The following is a 21,960-nucleotide window of genomic DNA, read 5'->3' on the forward strand; positions in this document are numbered from 1 at the left end:
TCTTCTGCATAATTTTAGCACCCCCAGTGTTTGGCCTCTAGTTGCGCCTATGCATAATTTTAGATTGATCTGCAATGCATTCAGCAAGATTCAAGCATTTTACAAATTATATTATTACATTATACCTATCAATTATCATTATATATTTATGGGTATTTTAAAAGTTTAATATTTAAATACATATATAATATATATATACTAATATACTTGGTACAACTTATGAACACGATTTAAATAAAATTTGCATAATATTAATTTATCTATATCGTCCCTATGAACTACCGTTATAACCAACTATGAAATTACTAATTTATTGTTTATGGATATTTTCTTTTGTACTCTAAAATATAAAAACCTCAATTTCACTAGGCCAGTGTATTGTGCAGAGTGAAATTCTTAATAGGACGAATATTAGTATACAACCCATCCATTCTGCTTGTTTTAAGAATTACTTCGACCCCTGTTAATTTACAACATTTGATATAGTCTGTACATTGCAGTAAGTAGGTACGTATCTAACTATAATTATTATTATGCATTAGATCAATAATAACAAGATGGATTGGGAGTGTCATTCGAAAAAATCTTGCAAACTCTGTAAGTTTCAATATATATTTATTTAACGTCTTATCATATTTATAATATTTATATACTTTAACGAAGGTGAACATATGAATAGCTCCAAAATAAACGAGCGTAGAAAGGAATCCAGGTAAAACAATACAACATAAGTATAATTTTTTTATTAAAATCATTATACATTCATTTAGGTAAGTACTTATACTCTATCCAGCGAGAGCACGAAAGCACCGATTCTGTGCATCCCTCTGCTATTGAAATCGGTTCAACAATAGCAGGATGTAGATTTTGGTGGGCACGTTCTTTCGCTGGATAGACTATATAGGTACAAAGGCGCAAGTCCATTGACATTTCTGTGGGAGGGGCTAACATTTTTAACATCAATGTGAGAGGGGGGCTTCGATGCCACACAACTAGTTGTGAACTAGCTAAAAACTGTATATTTTTTAGGGTCCTAATGAGATATTGGGGGGCTAAGGCCCCTTAGCCCCCTTGCGATTTGCGTCTATGAGTATATATACAAAGCTGTCAGTGACTACCTACTAAGGTTTAACTAAAGTCAAATGTTAAGTTACTTTTTTCAATAACTTTTAACTTAACAAGTTAAAAAAATGTATATTTAAAAAAGAACTACATAGTTAGGTAAGTTACTAACTTAGTTGCTTTTGGTTATAATTTTAACTTTACCTGGTTAGGAATTTTTCAATAGCATGAAGGTAATTCTAAAATCAGGAGCGTGCTCAGAAAATTTATGTGGGGGGGAGGGGTTCAAGTAAAATTGAATAAGCTAGTCTTTTACCTAAAGACCTTTTTTTTTTTTTAATCAGCAACAAATTAAATTATTTATAGATTTAAATATTATATTGCTAATATAGAAACTATTATACTAATATACAATATACATTCAAAAATTAAAGAACAAAATCTAGTTTTCTTGATTTTTTGCTCAATTCATTTAAAACTTCTTTTGCTGTTAGTGGAATTTCTTTATGAACAGCTAACATAGCCAAGCCATTAAGTCGAGTCTAAAACCAAAAAAATGTTTAAAAAATTGATATAAATTTTTATTTTAATATCCAGAAAATACCTCAGTCATTGTGTTTCGTAGATAAGATTTCAATCTTTTGAGACAAGAAAAAGTTCTCTCGAGGGTGGATGTTGAAACTGGTAAAGTCCATAGTATTTTTAATATAAGATGTATATTGGAAAATATTTCTTTATCACACTGTCTCAACGCTTCTAAACAATTTTTTTGGATATTTTACATGCTTATTAAGTTTGGTATATCATATATGTAGTTCAGCTTTAAGCTTTTAACTGTTAGCTTATCAGTATCGAAGTAAAATTCAACAAGTTCATCAAAGTTTTCTGAATAAGTTCCAGAAAATAAACACTGAAAGCCTAAAAAACAAATTTATATTTTGAGTACCTATTAAAAGTATTGGCAACTACGGGGCATTGTACATATTCGAAGTTGGAAGCATTTGACGATAAAATACGAATTGGGAAATTGTATGATGATATAATTCAACAAGTACATTATAAAGATGCATTATTTGTTTCATAATAAAAAATAAAAATAATACGGTCAATTGGGGGGGAGGGGGATTGAACCCCATGACCCCCCCCCCCGTGAGCACGCCCCTGTCTAAAATGTTATTTACATATTTATGTATGAAATTATAAATAGGTAATTATTTTCATTGAATATAATATGGAAAGTATCACTTAATATAGGCTTGAAAACTATTTATAAAATACATTACATACCACAGTACCACCAAGTGTTCAAGTGCTCACGTAAAGTGATTTTATAGTACAGGTGGTGGTGGTCAATTGCAGAACGAAAATAGAGTATCAACAGCTAACCACAACTTTGAAAAAACTTTATTATTAAAATTTAGTAGGTAGATGATTCTTATAGTTTTATGTCGGTCGTATATTTATTTTGCAATTCTCTATTAAATAATACCGACATGACAAATAGTAAAAAAAAAAATATTATTCTAAAATGTGTTCAATGCTCATTGTTAAGCTCAACTGTTTTCCCAATTAATACAAAATATAAGGGTTAGTAGTTTAAAAAAAGTAATTTTAACTTTAACTAAGTTAATACCTATTTTCTTAAAACTGTGTTACTTAAGGGGATTCGATACCGTGATTTTCTGTTTTTGTCTAACACACGTGTGACATAGTATTTTAGACGTGTTGTTTTCCAAACATTCCAATTGATATATTGAAGTGATAAGAATTTTAAAAACAGATTTGAATTTTTTGTCAAGTCTACTTGATATTGACTTTCCCACATGTTTGATTTTGACATTATCCCCCAAATTCCTAAAAATGTCATATTATAAAAGGTGGACAAGTGGGTACCGCTCTACTATACAGTAGTTGTCGAGTACCTATATCATTGTAATGGATATGTTATATTTGAATTCAATGATAAATTATTGAATACGAAAAACGATTCTGAGCGAAGACGGTGAGTTAGTCTAGGCCTAGCTCAGTGGCGCTGAACACGTATGGGTATGGCTATTGTCAATGGTAAATACTAAAATATCACATAACTTTTGTTGGTAAGTGGGTGGGTAGGTGGGTGACTGCTTAGTGCTTTAAGGTCTTGTTGAATTCGATAAATTACTACTAAATATACAATATCGTAAAAATTTTAATATTCAAACGCTCATAAAAAAATATTGTTACTTAACGCTAAACTTAAATGTTTTGTTAAAAGTAGAAAATGTTGTTGGGAATCTTTTATTATAATTTCTTATCTTAGCTATAAAAAAAAACTTTTATGGATTTCTAACTGAAAAATAATTTACAAAATTTAAAAAAATTATCATGGCTTTAAATAGGTCAAAAAGCGTCGAAATAGTTTGAAAATTTCACCGTGTATGGAAAATGCTGATATAAATATATGGTAAACATTTAATGAGTCTACGGTTATTCGTTTCGAAAATACAACGACATATAAAAATCGATCAATAATTTATCGCTGAATATCAAATATTGTAAAAATTATATGTTCAAAAGCTTATAAAAAATATAGTTCCGCTTAAGTACACTTTTTTTGTTTGTTATAGGTAGGAAAACTCTTTTATTAACATTTTTGATCTTAGGTATAAAAAGAAAAACTTTTAAAAATTTCTAACTAAATAATAATTTACATTTAAAAAAATTTTCAAGGCTATTCATAGCTGAAAAAGTTTCAAAATTTTTTGAAAATATTACCATGTATGGGAATGGTCGTTTTAACATTTAGTAAAAATTTCAAGTATCTAGGTCCGTTCGTTTTTAAGTTATAACAAATTATCAAAAATTGATTGATGAAAATTCTTTAATTTACCTATGAAAATCCAATATTCTAAACTTTTAAATTCATCCACTCATAAAAAATTAATGTTGTTTTTCGGTAAACTTTTTGTTTTGATTAAGGTAGGTAAATCTGCGAGGAGTCTTATTTCAACATGTATAATGTTAGCTTTGAAAAGTAAACCATTTATGAATTTCTAACTGAAAATTTTTCGATATTTTGTTGAATTTTGTCAAAATTTTAACTTCCAAGTTCAATTGCATATAAAAAAAAGGTGGGTAAGTGGATGTCGCTCTGCGGTACAGTAGGTTAGAAGTGGGTCACTGTATAATGGACAGTATTAAATTTGAATTCAATGATATAATATCACTGTATAAGAAAAACGATTCTGAGCGGAGACGGTATACCAGTCTATGTATTAGACATAGGTATATATACTTATCTATGGTATTAAAAAAAAATTGACCTATAATAGGTACCTATAATAAATTCCAAATTAATCATATCATAATATCTATTAGGTACTTATAACGCGTTATACATCAACAAAAAACCGTGGTACTATCATATATATATAATAATATACTTTAGAAGTTTCAAGTGCCCACGAATATTATACAATCACAACAAAATAACTAAAATAGTTATTCCAGGTTTTTTAATATGTGATTTCGTCGAAATTTGAGCTTAAAACGACTATAAAAATAAATTGTGCTTATGTATTTTTTAGATTTTTTGGTAACAGAATTAACTACTTAGGTGGAATCATGTTTTACATTTTTAATCCTTAGATATAAAAATTGAACATTTTATAAATTTTTAACTACAAAATAATTTTTCAAATTAAAATTTGATAAATTTTGTCAAAATTTGATCTTTAAATGCTTATAAAAAAAAATTGTGCCTATGTATTTTTAATATTTTTCAACTGATATTGTAACAATATATCAGAAGCTTTGTATTAAATTTATACACTTTTTGGCCCGACAGATAAAACTTTATTGATATTTATAGAAAAAAAACTAAAAAAATTTAAAACTGAAAATGTCCGTAAACAGCTCAAAAAGAGTCAAAATATTTTCAAAATTGTATGGTGTATAGGAAATGCTAATATAAACATTCAGTAAAATTTTAAAGTTTCTACAGTCACTCGTTTTTTAATTACAACAAAATAAGGAAATCGCTACATAAGAAATCGAGTGAATATCCAATGTTGTAAAAATTTGAATTTCAAACGATCATAAAAATTTAATTTGACTTTCTTATAGATATTTTTTGTTTGATAAAGATAGATTATCCTATAAAGAATCTTGTATTACATTTTAAAATCTTAGTCTAAAAGAAAAATTTTTACGAAATATAAACTTAAATTAATTAATTGATTTTGTCAATTTTTGAACCCGTAAATGCTAATAAAAAAAAACTGTGACTAACGATTTTTAATATTTTTCATCTGCTTTTGAAACAATATACTAGGAGCCTTCTATTAATTTTTCAAGCTTTTTTATCCAACAAATAAAATTTTATTGATATTTTTAGAAAAAAACTAAAAAAAAATGGAAAATGAAAATGTCCGTAAAGAGCTCAAAATAAATCAAAATATTTTGAAAATGTTATGGTGTATAGAAAATGCTAAGATAAACATTCAGTCAAAATTTCATATATCTACGGTCATTTGTTTTAAAGTTACACCAAAAACCAAAATCGATTTTCTCGAAAACAGATTTTGCGTAAAAATTCCCGTTTTTCCTTAATTTTTCTTTTGTTTTTCACGGCGCGTTTGAAAACTATTGGAAAAATTTTACCCCCCAAAGTACCAACTAGATTCACTTTCCTATCAGAAAAGGTTCTGTTGAAGAAAATCCAAGCACTTTTACTGTCCTAAAAGGTGATGACAGACACAAAAATAAAAAATTAAATAAAAAATTAAAAATTAAAAAATAAATTAAAAAATTAAAAAAAATAAAAAAAACACACATCATTGTAAAATCAATACATTCATCGTTCCACTCAGAATCTAAAATCGTGCCTATGTATTTCTGACATTTTTGAACTCGCATTTATGAAACTTATAAGGAATCTTGTATTAAATTTACATTTTAGTAGTTTTTATCGAGAATAGTTCTATCCAAAATGTTACTGCAGACAGACAGAAAAAAACACATCATTGTAAAACCAATACATTCTTTCGCTCCGCTCAGAATCTAAAAAAAGACTAAAAGAGTATTTAAAAATCGTCGTATTTTAATTTTTGGAGAAGTTAAAACTGATAAACAAATATCAAAAATGTGGGAAAGTCGATTTCAAGTAGACTTAACGACAAATTCAAATGTTTTTAGAATTCTTATTGCACCATTATTGGTATATTTGGCAAAAAAGCAGTTTAAAATCCAATGGCGCGTATGTGTTAGACAAATACAGAAAATCACGGTATCGAATTCCCTTAACTTATAGTTACTACTTCCCTACTCTATTAATTTATGATTTAAAATAAATTTCTCAGCTGTGCCTATATGTTATATATGGTAGGTACCTATAAATTAATACCTTTGTAGATACATTAGTTGAACAATCAACAAGTGTCTTTCAGTTGTTATCCCAAGTAAAAAAGTAATTAGTAACTAATAACTATATAAACTTAAGTGCACCTACCTTTTTCAGCGATCAAAAACATATAAAGGAGTCTTTGAATTTGAAAGATAAATCTTTGGATAATGATGAGTATAAAAAAACGGAAATTACATCAAATACATTTGGAAAAAACATAAAAGCTACATTCGACTATAAGTGCTGTAAATCAAAGTTAAATAACAGTATGTATATTTTTAATTTTTAGTTTAACATTATAATAGTAATCCTTTTAGAAATTTAACAAATTGTTTATGTAAAAGGCAGCAGTACAAATGAATCAATAAAAACAAGGTAATCATAAGGTATTTTCATATAAATAAATGTATAAACTATTCGTAGGCTATTTTTGATTGTTGATATGTTAGTGATGAAGATTCTATAATTAATGAAAAAAAAAACACCAAAATTCCTGTAATACTTGAAGATTCAGGTGAAGAACCAAAGAAAATAAATCCGAAGATTAAAGCTCGTTTACATTTGGATGTGTATCATTGTAAATGTGGTATGCCTGACTGTATGTTAAGCCCAAGCTGGTAAAATCATTAAGTTTTAACATTTTGTTTTGCAATTATTTAATATTCATAGTTATAATATACCTACATGAGAAATGAGAATTAAAATATATTAAACAGATTTATTGTGGTGGCAAATTGTTTTCAAATGGATAACTTGTGGACATGTAGTGCTTAAGAGTATACTCTAGTCTAGACAATATTGGCGCAACTAGAGATAATGACATGAAGGGGGTGCCAAAATTATTGTAGGTAATTAACTATTTAGGCATTTTTTTCTGAAAGTTTGTAAGTAAACCGGCCCCATATTTTCCTATACCTATAAAAACTACAGTTCGACTGCAAGACGGAATGTTGACGATTCTACTGTTTTTAATCCAGTTACAACCAAATACATATACAAATAAAACATTAGTGCATTACCAATAATCAATAATATAATTATTATTATATCAATGCTGTTTGGACAAAAGTGGGCCCTAAACCCTAATATATTTGGTCGATAATGGCAGGCTGGTATTATATAACACCTTGGAGATATTTAGATTTCTCTGAGACTGCATCAAACGCTTGTTGAACCTCCATGATGAGCATGGATAAAGAGCAAGTCATTATGTTGAAACTTCAGTTTTTCTAACCACGGGCGTAGATGTCCCGAATTCCTAATATGGGAAATCTTCGGAATAACCTACTCAAGCGCCAGTAAAACGACTGATTCGTCAAGAGGCGGTAACCTCGGAACTAGGTACCATACAAAATTGCATAGATAATCCCACTTCAGATGTGAAAATGACTGGAATTGTCACAATAACTACCCCGACTGGTATGTCAGAGGTAATCAAAATTAGGCTTGAATGAGGCTGATGAGGCGGAAGAGCGTCGAGGAATCGAGACCATACCGTTATCGATCGCTCATGACACATGAAGGCCGAAAAAACGACTCAATAATAATACATAAATAAATAAATAAGTACATTTTTTTATTAATATAATCAACAATAGGTACTATAATTTTAAGCTTTTATAAAAACCATTAATATTTAATAAAATGTCTTTAGAAAATATATATATAAAGTGGAGGGGGAGATCTTGTACCCACATCCCCCCTTTTTAAGCCCCTGAGTGCACCTTCTCATAATTGCGCTAATGTTAGCCAAATATTAATGGTACAATGTAAGTAAAATAAAACTATGAAAAAATTATAAATATATGAACTTTTCTTACCTATACGTCTTGTTGAATATTGGTAATCGGTATTAATAATAATTCTGTAAAACATAGGAGGAATATATGCAACGAAGTGAACAGGAGAGACACCGTAGGAGATGCAATTAAATATCAAATATCTTTGAGAAATTACTATAAGAGGCTATACAATGGGACCACATATCAACTTGGTAGAAATCTACAACTACTCTGATTCTATTATTTATCTTAGTTCTTATCTTAAGCAAAAATATATGATGAGTAGTACAATATGTATGAATTGTACAATTTGTTACAAATTGTATAAAAGTTATGAAAGCAATTAGATATATTTAAAAAAAAATTACTTTTATACTATTAATGTTCTTTAAATCAAAAATGTCATCTTGTATGGGTGTATGGCACACATATTGCCAAGCATTGTGTATATCATATTATTATACCTATTGTATACATTTTAATATATTGATTTACTATACACAATATGTTTCATTCATTTTAAAATATTAAATAATTAATCTGAAATTTGTCAACTACTTTGTATAGTACAGTATAAATTTTATAATAATGATTTGAACATTGAAAGAACGAGAGGCATAAGTGGTAGTGGAATACTTTCTACGCTTGTACATATAAAAATGTATAACAGATAAATAAATAGTTGGTAACAACTAGTTGTATTTGTAAACATAATATGTTTGGATCATGAAAATACATTTTCTCAAATATTATATCCATTAATTTTTGAAATAATTATAAATTATTCTAGGTGGGGTCAATCCGTCAATGTGGACATAGTAAAGAAGACTCACAAAGTCTCTTACTAGAATTTAAATCTCTCAAAAATAGTTCAATGAATATAACACAATTTAGTGAACATACTTCTATTTTTCCTGTTACATATGATATCATAGTTGTTAATTGTTATACTTTATACTACAAGTGATTTAGAATTTATGAATTAGGTCGTCGTGCAAATAATCAGTATCACACAAAAAAAAACGCATATCCTCTAGCTTTCTCAACCACCCTTATTTTGAATAATTATTGGTATTTTTTTTTTAACAAGTTAAATGTTATTTAACAAAATATAAATATAATATCAGATAATAAAAAAAAAATTAAATTTGATTAATCAATCAATAAACATCGTTGATTTGACAATTTTCTTGTTAATATAGAAACAACAAGGTTTTTTTTTTTTATCAATTTGACAATACCTATTGTAACTGCTGATATTGTTAAATCAATTAATACAAATTGTTGCTTTGACAATTTGTATTATTATATTTATAAATCTTTATTGTTACCATTGTTAAAAACATTGTTGATATATTGTATTATTATTGTTGAATCAAACAATATATTATATTGTTGTTTTTAGAATTATCCAAAAAGTTGTTAACAATAATTACTTATTGTTAATAATTAGGTATAATAGATTCTGTATTGAAATAATTATTATCCTAATTACTTTTCAATTCTGAATAAAAATATTTATATAATTTCAATTCTTAGGTAATTAATAAATAGAAGTCTAAAAATGTTCTAAGTCCACTACTTGTCAAAAAATGGTATAATAATTATGAGATCAATTACAACGATACTTTTTTTTTTTTTATAGTTGATTTTTATTTACTAAATTAGATGGATGTAGCTGAGCTAAGTACTTGAAGATTTTAGAGCACTTCTTCAGACCAAAAAACAAATATTATTCAGAGTATGAATGCACATAAAAATGACTATGGCTTGTCCCATTACTACAAAAAAAATATAAAAAAAGGGGGTAAGTGGATGTTGCTCTGCTGTACAGTAGATGACAAGTGGGTTAATGTATAATGGATTGTATTAAACTTGAATTCAATGATATAATATCATTGTATAAGAAAAACGATTCTGAGCGGAGACGGTTTGTCAGTCTGGATTTTTTTTATTATTATTATTTATTATAGCCTGTAAATTGAATTAATATTATAATATTATTATTTTTTATTCGTTGCTATAGTAAGACACAAAACGTTAGAAATTGAAATCCCATTTTTAGCAGAATTTTGTAATTTGTTGGTAGTTCTTCGAGTGGCATTAAATTACCAATAAGTAAATCAAAAAATTACCTCTTTAAAGTACCATCTTGATCTAATTTTCTAAAAGATAAGGTACTATATGTTAAAATCTAAATACTCCTTCTGGTAGTCATTTTGTACACAGAATAAAAAAAAATATATAAATAAACACCATTGTAAAACCGATAGCTTCCTTGCTCCGCTCAGAATCTAAAATAATTCACTTTAATTTTTTATAACTTTATTAATTCAGTCAAATTAAAAAATATATATCATAGTAGGTATTATACATACATTATAATTATTAATAAGTTAATAAGTAGGTACCTTAATACTGTGTAAATATATTAAATCATTTTGCTTTTATATTTTTTTACTAAATATTTAGTATAAATATGAGTTAAAACGTAATTCAAAACTTCATTCAGCTCCACCACTCTGAAAAAAAAAATATGACTGTAACTGAAGAATACAGTTTTTATCTAAATTAACATACAGTAGAAATCATACTATACAATAACTAAAAACTAAAAAACCAAACATGAAAATATTTATCCACTTGTTGAATTAACTGATTTCTACTGTATCATAATTTGTTTTAATTTACATACATTAATAGCATTGATTTCGGCATCATCCATCATTACTCTTTTAAATTTTGTAGGTAGTTGATAGTCTTCCATCGTTTGCACAGCACCAACTGTAGAAGGTGACGGAGTTGATTCAGATTTATCTGTAATATAAAGTTAGATTAATACTTTAAGATCCAGAGGCCTTCTATCAATATTCCAATTTTATAGTATTTTAATTCTGGGTTGGATGAAATTGAACCAGAATTACAACAGGTAGGATATTATAACGTCTAATAATAATAATCACAGACTTCTATACCAACGCGTGTATTACATAGAAATCTGACGTTTATGCTAATAATAGATTGTTATTAATATTATTATTGATGGACAACGACCGCTGTCGATGCTGGTCGGGGGTCAGCGACGATTAACAACAACAATTTTATCGTCTTTGTATTTATTAATACCTAAAATGTGATTAAAATCTCCAATTTTAGAATCAGATTTTAGTTTATATTCAGATTTTATAAATGTTGACACATTACCTTCAGAACTAAAATTGTGGAAAATAAAATGGATAGCTTTCAAAGATGTAGATCGTCCAAATACAGCTGTAGAAACATTAAATTATTGTAATCCTGAACTTTTTCCAAATATTCATTTTTTATTAAAAATACTAGCTATACTACCGGTTTCTACAGCAACTCTCGAATGAACTTTTTCGACATTAAAACGCGTCAAGACATTTTTACGAAACTCTAAGGGACAAGAAAGACTAACTGGACTAGCTCTATTAAGTGTCCATAGAGATGTTACGGTTAATCCCGATGAAGTGTTAAACCAGTTTGGTCTTCAAAAAGATAGGAACATATTATTAGTTTAAAATAATATGATTTGTATTTGTGCATTTTTTTTTTTATTTCTTAATTTTATATTTCATATTTGTATAGTATAAGGTGACAAAATGTCAAAGTTATTTTGTTTATTTGATTTTATTATATTTTAATAAAAGAAGATTAAATCTTTTTCTGTCTTTTTTTTAACCAAATATCAAAAATCTAAATCTAAATTCAATAAAATTACAATATTCATGTTGGACCCCCCCTCCCCCCCACCCGAAAAAATTTCTAGATACGGCCTTGTGAGTAAGCAATTTTTGTTTGGATTTTGTAGTGAACATTTAATTAGGCCAATATAACTAGAAGGTACTGTTGAATTAAGGCCAACAATTGTTGAAGATTTGCCAAATGAAAACAAACACCAATAAAGCTAAGAATATTATTAAAAAAAATTTTAAATAATAATCACTAGAGCCGGTTACAATTAACTTACACTTCCCAGAAAAACAATATATTTTAAAATATTACAATTTGGTGGTAAACGTAAAAAATAAGCCTTAAGGTGTTTTTACCCAAGTTTACCCAAAGCGATCTCAATAATACATACATAAATTTGACGTAGGTACCTTTAAATTGCTTACTAATCACAATTTATTATTATTAATAATATCATAAAGAAAACTGTACATACTTATCACTGGGACGCCATGTCTAAACTGGATTAATGGCTGATGAGGTTTTACTGTCTAAAAAATATATAAAAGGCAATTTTAATATTAGATAAAAAAAATACACCTATAGACAGGGCTGTAAACATGGCGTTTTTATATATTACTAAGGTAGAATAATATTAAAAAACTTGTTAGACACATATTTGTTTCAGAATACTTATGTACATTTCAAACTCCATAATAAATGTAATCGTTAAATACCTATTTGTACAATTGATTAGCTTTTAATTATTTTAATTAAGTAAATTAATTGGCACTTTAAACTGATACATTCTTAGAACCCGCTTATAACTTTGTTCACAACAACAAAAAGATGTAATATTTTAATTATTAGGTATTATAGGTAAGGTATGATTTTTGAAGTTTTTTTTAGAAGTAACTATTTAAAAATATGGGTAAAGGTACTACAAATAAAACAAAATAAAAACCGGGAAAGATACCTAGTAAATATTTTTGTATTTGTAGTATGTATACTGAACTGTATACTGAGTATGTAGGTAAGCTGCTTATAAGCTTATTAAATAGTTAATAGACTATGTAAACTGTAAAGGTCATAACCAAAAGTCATGACCAGTTTCATTTACTAAAAAACAAGAATTTATTGTTTATATTATTCCAATCTGTAATGAGTAATATGACAAAACCTAACAAGATAGAAACAAAACTCAATTGAATATTTCTCTGAACATTTTGCATCCAAATGGCAAATTGATATTTCAGTCTTTTTTAGTATTTTTTCGAAATAAACCTCAGAAAATCCTGAAAAACAACATACAATGAGCGCAGCAACTAGGTAATCCAACTATTCAATTTTGATCAGGATTCAGACTAATTTTGAGATTTGTCAGTTGAATAATTATTTAGCTAACAAGTGACAATATTAATTTTTAACACGTACAGTTCTTGGCTCTATCAATAACAATCTTGTGAATATTTTCGTCACAAACTACCAGGTAGTTGGTTGAAACATAAGTACCTGATAAAACCGAACGATCATTTTGGTGTTCATGATGGACAAAGTTGATGCGTAAGCGGGAAAAGGTCTGGTCTGGACTGGTTCTGTTCTAGATGTCGTAGAAAATATCAATATTGGAAATAAAACTAAAACAATAATTTGCACAATGAATTAGTTTTAAAAAATACCGATAAGCAGTAATATATTATGAATATTGATTATACTTGACTACTATGAAGATTGAAGGTACACTACTGACTACACAAAAATAGAGAATGGCAAAAACTCAGAACGTTAGAAATCAGAAAACAAGTAAGAACTGTGGTCTGTGATTGAAATTTAATAATTTTATATTATAATAATATTGTATTTTGATAACAATAATTACGCACGCTCCACCGCTAATCAGATGCAATTCAATCCCTTAACAGCTGATGTTTAAGTCAGTCGGTCGGTAAAAGAAACAAAATATAAATACGTGGTGACAACCAAGATACGCATTATCATTAGTTATCATTAATGTAAACATTCCCATTCGCGTAGTCGGCAACCGCCAAGTGCCAACCGACCATTGCCAGTTGCCACATTCACTATAACCCTAACGCTGTTGCGGCACTCGTTACTTATGAGTTTGTGACGATTAGCAAATTGTGGATAAGCCTACGTATACAGTGGAGTTTTAAATTTAACCTTCACAGTTCGTGGAATTAAACGAGATGACGCTTGTGTTTTGAATATTTTCGTCTGAATCCCCTTGTTCCAGACTATGTCTCCTCCGCCAGATTGTCGGTGTTTCGACGAATGGTTCACGATCAAAATAGATATATAGTCGGACCTCAGTAAGCTACGAGTTCTACAAGTCAATTACATGTGGTGGTAATTTAATGACCGAAGTTAAAGAAGAAATAGACCTAGAAATACAAGTAGAGACGATGCAGACCAATCACAGTCGCAACTCTTCCCTGAAAGTGATCACTTTGGTAACGCTAACTCTTCAAAATGCCATGGTTGCACTCAGCATGCGTTATGCACGGACCAGGCCTGGAGATATGTTCATATCATCTACCGCTGTCGTCATGGCCGAAGTGGTAAAACTCTCCGTTTGTCTGGTACTAGTATATCGAATAGAGTCTCTGTCGTGGAAACATTTTATATCGATATTGAATAATACAATCATTAAACAACCGATGGACACGCTGAAAGTTTGTATACCATCTTTAGTATATCTGATACAAAACAATTTACTATATGTCTCCACTTCAAATTTAGATGCAGCTACTTATCAAGTCACATATCAACTTAAAATATTTACGACAGCCGTATTTTCTGTGTTGATACTGAAACGTAAACTATTGCGACATCAATGGATTGCATTAGTAATTTTGATTTTAGGTGTCATTCTTGTTCAGCTAAATAATTCAACTGACAAATCTAAAGAAACTCACCCTAATCAAAATCGAATAGTCGGATTAGTTGCTGCTCTCATTGCTTGTTGCTTGTCTGGATTTGCTGGGGTTTATTTCGAAAAAATACTGAAAGGAGCTGAAATATCAATATGGATGCGCAATATTCAATTGAGTTTTGTTTCTATCCCGATAGGTTTTATCATGTGTTTTGTTACAGACTGGAATATAATCAACGACAAAGGCTTTTTTTTTGGTTATGACCTTTACATAGCCTATTTGATAAGCTTACAAGCAGCTGGAGGACTTATTGTAGCAATGGTTGTAAAATATGCTGATAATATATTAAAAGGTTTTGCTACTTCTTTAGCAATTGTTGTAGCCTGTGTTTTCTCAATGTACTTCTTTAATTTTACAATAAGTATTCAGTTTGTTGTAGGCACAATGCTTGTAATGTGTTCAATATTTTTGTATAGTTATACCAAGCAAAAAAAATTACCAAACCTAAATACCACACAAAGAGCATAAAAAAGCTATACACTAAAATTATGATAATGTTTAATGTAAGCAAACAACTTAAAAATATAAGAAAATTAATTTTTTATAATAATATGTTTGTCGTTTGTGTATATTAATATATTATAATCATTGACGGTTTATATAATTATTATAAGTTATATCAAATATTTTAAATGTTTATAGAAAAATTATGTTTTGTTTAAATTACTTTCAAATTGTACAGATGTAGTATTATAATTTATAATTTTTACCATACTTAAGTCAAAAAATAATTTAAAAAATTATATTATAATATACTATAATTGTATTTTTTTATATATACTTAACTATAATCTTATACTCTGTTCAGAATAAGATTGAACAACTCGGCCGACCAAAACACGTTTTTTGTGCACATTCCCACCATAATCTGGACATCGGTGAGAGCATTAGCACAGGCGCTCGATGACGGCTGGCGATGACTGTCAGCCAATCACAGAACGTATAGCCATTGCGTGGGAGGTCTGGCACTGTTCGGCAGCTCAGTCTGCACGCGCGAACGGTTCAATCTTAATCTGAATAGTATATAGTAATAAAGATAATATATACATTAATTTTAAGAATAAAAAATGTATATTAACTAATTTTATTAATAGCACAATAATGTATTTGATTATATTATGGCTCAAATACTGTTTTCATATATTTATATCTATACCTATTTACCTAAATTTTTATATTAAATTGACTACCTACCGATATTTATTATATTATAGACATAAGTAAATATTATATTCATCTAATTAAGTAAAGTTGTTACTTATTAGTTATTAGTATTACTGTTATGTTATGAGTTATGCTTATCAGGAGCGTATTTACGGGAGAGGATTTGGGGACTTAGCTCTTTAATTACATGTCTATTATTATATTATAATTTTTACATTGTAATCTGTTAGCTAAAATCATCCGCCCCTACAAAAAATAATAAATACGCCACTGATGCTTATGGTTTATGAATGTATCTTTACATCACATAATATTTATTACTGTTTTCTTCAGAATCTTTATACTTCAACATTATAATTTATGATTTCTAACTTCATAATATAATTAACATAAATATTATAATACTTGTATGTTGTATCTATTAATTGAAAACCTCTTGAAATTTTTCTATAAAAACAAAACAGAATGAAATTAACTGCTGCACCAGTATAATTTTGCATTATCTATTTGACTACAGACACTATATTTTTGGGTATTGGAAAAATTTGTATAATGTTAATTTATTGGAATGACGATAGACAGTAGTCAACAATGCATTAATTTTGTAATAATATGAATATTCAAAAATCGTTAATTATTTTTTATTCAATTTTTACTGTATAATAAATAATTTTAAATATTTATTCAATTTATACAAAGGGTATACTAATCATTTCATTGTTAATAGCCTATATTACTTACCTATTTTAAATCCTCAAATATGTATAATATTATATTATTATATAACTAATTGTTTTGACAATCCTGGTGTTAATTTTTAGAAATAGACTATTTTTAAATCTGTTTAATGTGGTGGAAAAATAAGTTTTGAAGGATACACAAGTTTCATTTATAGATACAATATAAAAATATATCGAATGATCGATACGTTAAATAAAACAAATAATTATCAAACAATGGTGTTAATGAATGTAATTACCTATTCTTTTGAAAGAACCATTAAAATAGACGGTATGTTATTTAAAATTGTCATATAAAACAAAATAATATTATTGTTAATGTATGAAAACTATTTATTAAATATTATTCATTTTTTAATGATAAGTATTCCTAAACCTTGTCTGTATTTGTAATTAAATATTAACAATATGGTAATTACACTAATTAGCTTTTAAAAAACATTTGATCCATCAATTTGATGACTGATTATGAGTAATATTGTAGTCTGGCCAGTCTGGGGATCATTTTTCCTAGAATCGATGATTTTTATTTCGCAATTAACTCTGTTTTAATTTAGTTATAGTTCAGTGCATTTATTGTACAAATTATGTATTATACCTAATTAATAATCGTACCAATATATCAACGTAAGTCGTTTTATTGTGATATTGTCTGTACTCAGCTAGTAGATAAAGAAAAATAGAAATTGATTATTCTATGTTTATGTGTAGATATGGATTAAATACTTTTTTTTTGAGGGAGCAAAGCCCCTGCGGTAACTTCAAGTTTAATATAAAGTGTGTATCTAGTAGAAAAAAATTATATTTTAACCTATGCATGGAAATGTTTCATTAAAAGTAGAGGGACTGTATATCATGTTCCACAATTATTATTCTTTCCAAAATACATACAACTAATTCTACTGGAATACTAAAGTCTAGAGTAGGGTTGCCATTTATACAAAAATACAAGTCTGGACATTATAATACCCCCCCCCCCCCCCCAAAAAAAAAAAAAAAAACACATTCTTTGGAATTTTCAATAATATTTTTTTTAGTCCAACGTTATTTAATATTTTTATTACATTATAATTTATAATAAATAAAAAAGTCAAAAATTAGAAATATCACAAAATGTAATAATAGTATTATTATCTTATTCATAAATATAATTTTAAATTATCTAAAAAAATTAATTAGGTACACAATTTTTAATTTAAAACAGAGTGGTCTTACTTATTTACTAATATGTGTATTGTTTAAATATGCATCATTATTCATCATCGATTTCATCTAACTTCATTTTTCGAATTTTTTCTAATATATGACTATAATATACGACTTATCGTTATTTCTATAAATTGTATACGCTATGTCGCTATGAAACTTCATCGGTAAAATTATCGGTCCTTGGCTATCTCGGAAATTTCCGACAATTATTTATTGTTTGTTATTCACACGTAAACAATTCGGGACTTATTTTAAGAAACCGGTACTTATACACGTCCCGGCCGGGAAATGAAAAATATCGGGACTCTGTAGTAAAAACCGGTAGTGTCCCGGTGAAATCGGGACGAATGGCAACCCTGGAGTCTAGAGTCTAGTATTTTGAAAACGAACCTTCCATAAGCTGAACATATTTTTGGTCTTCTTTTCTTTGGTTTTTTTTAAGTTTGTTCTTTTTTCCGATTTTCATTTTTCTGATATCAAAGGATTAAAAGCGTGCCTTTATGAGGAGTTCTGTATAGGCAATAAAAATAAATATTTAATTATCGGTTTTCGTGGTACTGTGCGTGCGTAGTAGAAAAATATGGTCATTATCCATTTATGTGTTCGGAGAATTATTGCGGAATGAAAAATACTTGTCTTCCCTTGAACACAAAGTTGACTATTTTATATGATCACATAGGCATATATTAGTTCATTAGGTACCAAAATTGATCAATTTCTAATCATTCATATCGTCCCAATGATTAGATTTTAATGATGGAAGCATATTATTACATTGGAGCCTAGTAATTCTACGAACAACATTTTCCATTTATTTATCTGAAGAAGCTGTTAAATGTACACACCGTTAACCGTTTAACATTATCATGTTTAATATGTTTAATAGATTGTTCAAAAACTGTCAATAGGATCTGAAGAAAACAAGACGAAAAATCCAAATCTGTTTTCAAAAACTAAATCCCGTAATTAGATTTATCAAACAATTAAAATTGAAATAGTTAGGTATTTTAGGCTTGAAAAACAGTCGGTTACGAATTTCCTTAATTGATCAATTTACAAATTATTATATACCTACTATAATCCGTAAAAAATCGAAATTAGACAGTGTTTTTTAAATCTATCTTATAAATTGATATTATTTTCAATTGTGTATGCAGTATGCATGAAAAATTATTAAAATGTTCTTCCACAATCCACGGGCACCCGGCAAACGTGTACGATCGACGCGCCTGGGCGATAACAACATCGCCATCTACCTCCTTATTCTTTGCAACTCGCGAGCTAAAAATCGACCGCAACTGTCGCGCACTTTACCGCTAGACAGCACATCCTTGTACGATTTTTGTTAATTAAGTATTTTACATTCAAATTACCAATTTCCCATGACCACCTCGGACTCGGATTCGGTTTATAACGATTATCTAACGATTCTAACCTAGGTCCTAGGCAGCCGTCCACGCTAAAAGATAAAGAAAACGATAACAAGTATCGGATAACATTTATTGTTTTTTTTATCTCGATATCGATAAAGTTTGAATCATGATAGAAATTCGCTAGACTAAACCGGTTTAAAATTATCCCACATTATCCCGCACCGGGATAATGAACCATGTAAATGATATGGTCCAAACATCCCGGTGCATTATTTTTCACACCGGTTTAGTCTAGTGAATTTCTAATGTTATCATGTATTAAACTATATAAAGAAAACGAAGTACACGGGGTCACCTACTAGCTAGTATTATATTATATAAAGAATAAGATATAAGTACCTGTACATTTTATAACTGAAAAAACCTTTTTTATTAAATGTACAGTAGAGTAGAGTACATTAAATTACATTTCATTTGGGATTGTTTTGATTGGTTTCATATAGATAAAATTGTGTGCATGTAGAATAGGCGAATCTCCAGTGGTGCCCCACAAACTACCCCGGGTTGGACCTCTTATTTACTTTTTTTCGCCACAAAATTTAGCCTATATTATCTTCTTCTCCGAGGTCTAATCTATCTCTGTACTAAATAATTTCATCGCAATCGGATGAACGGTTTAGGAATGCATAAAGGACACAGGTACCTACAAACATTGTTTGTCTTTTATATATAGGTATATAGATAGTGTGATATACAATTTATCAAATTAATCAAACATGTTTTGTCTCTTCTTGAATGTAAATTAATTTTAACCATCAACTGCAATGACTAGGTTGAATAGTAGTGAATATTCGGAATTATTTCGTTAAAAATGCATACCTTTGAATATTTCATTATAATTTAATTTTTATATTACAATTTACACTTTAGGTCAGTGGCGTCATTTCAGTTTTTGAGAGGGGGGGCAAAATTTTTGACCGGCCCAAAATAAAACTGAAAAAAAAAGCTCGCTAACATTTACATTACATTACATTACAATATTGCATTTTTATCTCAGTACAAATACCCTCTTTATACATAATTGTATGCTTACTAGTTAGTATCAAAGGTTAATATCATAAGCATACAGGTAAGTAACCCATTTTTTTGAGAGATAACAATAACTATATAATTAATACATATATGTAGAGGTTACTTAAATATATTACCTATTAGCTACTATATAAAGGCCCAAAACTAGCCCATACCCAGCCCGACAGCGGCCCGCTAATGACAAGGGGGGGGGCAAATGCCCACCCTCCCGCCCCCAAATTACGACACTGCTTTAGGTACTTACCTTCTTGTTTTATTGCACTTATTTAAAAACAATTAATAACGACATGTTTATTATACACTTATAGACTGAATACAAAGAAATCCAAAGCAAATCACGTTTTAATATAATATGATTCTGAAAGTAAATTACAAGTTACAACAATTATTTATATTTTTTTAAAATGAAATTCGATTACAACATTTTATAAATTTATGATTTAGAGGCACAAATAATATTTACATAATTATCTAAATCATAATATACCTATTATACCTACACAGTAATTCAACAAGCATGCTCATCACCATTTTTTCCTTTAATTATACCTACATTTATAAATACAAGTTCTGAATTTTTGATTTTCTAAGTTTTATAAACAATATTTTAAATCTCTTGGATTTTTATACCATTTAAGAAATATCTAACGAGGATACAAACTTATTTTTTTCAAAGGAGTACCTATACCTACTTTTTAAGCAGATATCTTCCTAGAATATTTTTATGTATATTATTTTTTATTAATAATTTCGAAAATCAAATTAATCGAATATAAATTTCTGATAGATATTTCATGATTATAGGTTTAAAATATATATTACGGTTATGATAATTTTAAATACACACTTAAAGGAAAAAATGGGAGTGAGGAAGTTTGATCTATAAAAACCCTGAATAATAGGCATAAATACATAGGCTTTATAGTTGATATACTTTATACAGATTTACAGGTTGTATTCAATATTACAATTTATAATACAGTCAGTAATCACCGTTATTATGTTATTCTATAGTTTTTTTCTTATTTTTCGAAATAAAAAGAACATATAATATGTATAATATGATTGTATATAGGTATTGTAAACATTAAATGAAACTAGTCATGAACATATCAATGGTTTTCGACATGAAGACAATATGTAGATATTCTACATTTCTAAACGTGTCCAATATAATCGGCCTAGATTTGTCGCTTTTTGTCGTCGATAATGAATAGATCTGTTTCAGAATATTTCCATACATACAAACTTTTTTTTTATCGTTTGGTTAACTTTTGACAGTTCGTTGTGTTCTCGATTTATAAGTAAGGCGCATGATTTTTCATTTACCATACAAATAATTATTATATACCTTCTATATGTATAGTAATAATACCTATATTATGTTATATATATAATATAAACTACTATATAACCATTTTAGATTATTTCTTACATTATAGCAGTGTAACGAAAAAACTAGGTTTTTGGGTCTATTCAAAAGATCAATACTAAAATGAAAATCAAATG

At 28.1% G+C, this 21,960-nt stretch overlaps 3 protein-coding genes and 1 long non-coding RNA gene across 4 annotated transcripts in view; 3 read left to right on the plus strand and 1 right to left on the minus strand.

Annotated features, from left to right (window-relative positions):
• The window catches only part of LOC100573680 (spermatogenesis-associated protein 6), a 4,436-nt gene extending 4,395 nt beyond the window's left edge, over positions 1 to 41 (plus strand). The window contains exon 5 of the mRNA XM_016800788.2: positions 19 to 41. Coding sequence (XP_016656277.1) covers positions 19 to 41 — 23 coding nt within the window. The remainder of the gene's footprint in view (positions 1 to 18) is intronic.
• Positions 42 to 227: 186 nt separating this feature from the next.
• LOC100571703 lies at positions 228 to 8,677 on the plus strand. Its single transcript, XM_003241413.4, has 6 exons — positions 228 to 597; positions 664 to 712; positions 6,560 to 6,711; positions 6,790 to 6,820; positions 6,895 to 7,062; positions 8,323 to 8,677. The coding sequence occupies exons 1-6, from the start codon at positions 558 to 560 to the stop codon at positions 8,459 to 8,461; spliced, it is 579 nt and encodes a 192-aa protein (XP_003241461.2). The 5' UTR covers positions 228 to 557; the 3' UTR covers positions 8,462 to 8,677.
• Positions 8,678 to 10,534: 1,857 nt separating this feature from the next.
• On the minus strand, positions 10,535 to 13,787 carry LOC100571542. Its single transcript, XR_510269.1, has 5 exons — positions 13,635 to 13,787; positions 13,432 to 13,556; positions 12,416 to 12,470; positions 10,922 to 11,043; positions 10,535 to 10,748 (listed from the first exon to the last, which is right to left on the minus strand). It is a non-coding gene; the product is annotated as an uncharacterized LOC100571542 (long non-coding RNA).
• A 139-nt stretch (positions 13,788 to 13,926) lies between these two features.
• LOC100168125 (UDP-N-acetylglucosamine transporter) lies at positions 13,927 to 16,447 on the plus strand. The gene has a single exon (XM_001950711.5). The coding sequence runs from the start codon at positions 14,295 to 14,297 to the stop codon at positions 15,339 to 15,341; it is 1,047 nt and encodes a 348-aa protein (XP_001950746.1). The 5' UTR covers positions 13,927 to 14,294; the 3' UTR covers positions 15,342 to 16,447.
• Positions 16,448 to 21,960: the final 5,513 nt, after the last annotated feature.

This window comes from Acyrthosiphon pisum, chromosome A1, assembly GCF_005508785.2.
Source record: "Acyrthosiphon pisum isolate AL4f chromosome A1, pea_aphid_22Mar2018_4r6ur, whole genome shotgun sequence".
Taxonomy (NCBI): Eukaryota; Metazoa; Arthropoda; class Insecta; order Hemiptera; family Aphididae; genus Acyrthosiphon; species Acyrthosiphon pisum.

Excerpts from the sequence above, each read along its gene's own strand:
- LOC100571703 (XM_003241413.4), top strand. The coding sequence starts at position 558 with ATGGATTGGGAGTGTCATTCGAAAAAATCTTGCAAACTCT. Across the intron at positions 6,821-6,894 it reads AATGAATCAATAAAAACAAG|TGATGAAGATTCTATAATTA; the intron begins GTAATCATAAGG and ends TTGATATGTTAG. Across the intron at positions 7,063-8,322 it reads TGTATGTTAAGCCCAAGCTG|GAGGAATATATGCAACGAAG; the intron begins GTAAAATCATTA and ends TGTAAAACATAG.
- LOC100168125 (XM_001950711.5), top strand. The coding sequence starts at position 14,295 with ATGACCGAAGTTAAAGAAGAAATAGACCTAGAAATACAAGTAGAGACG.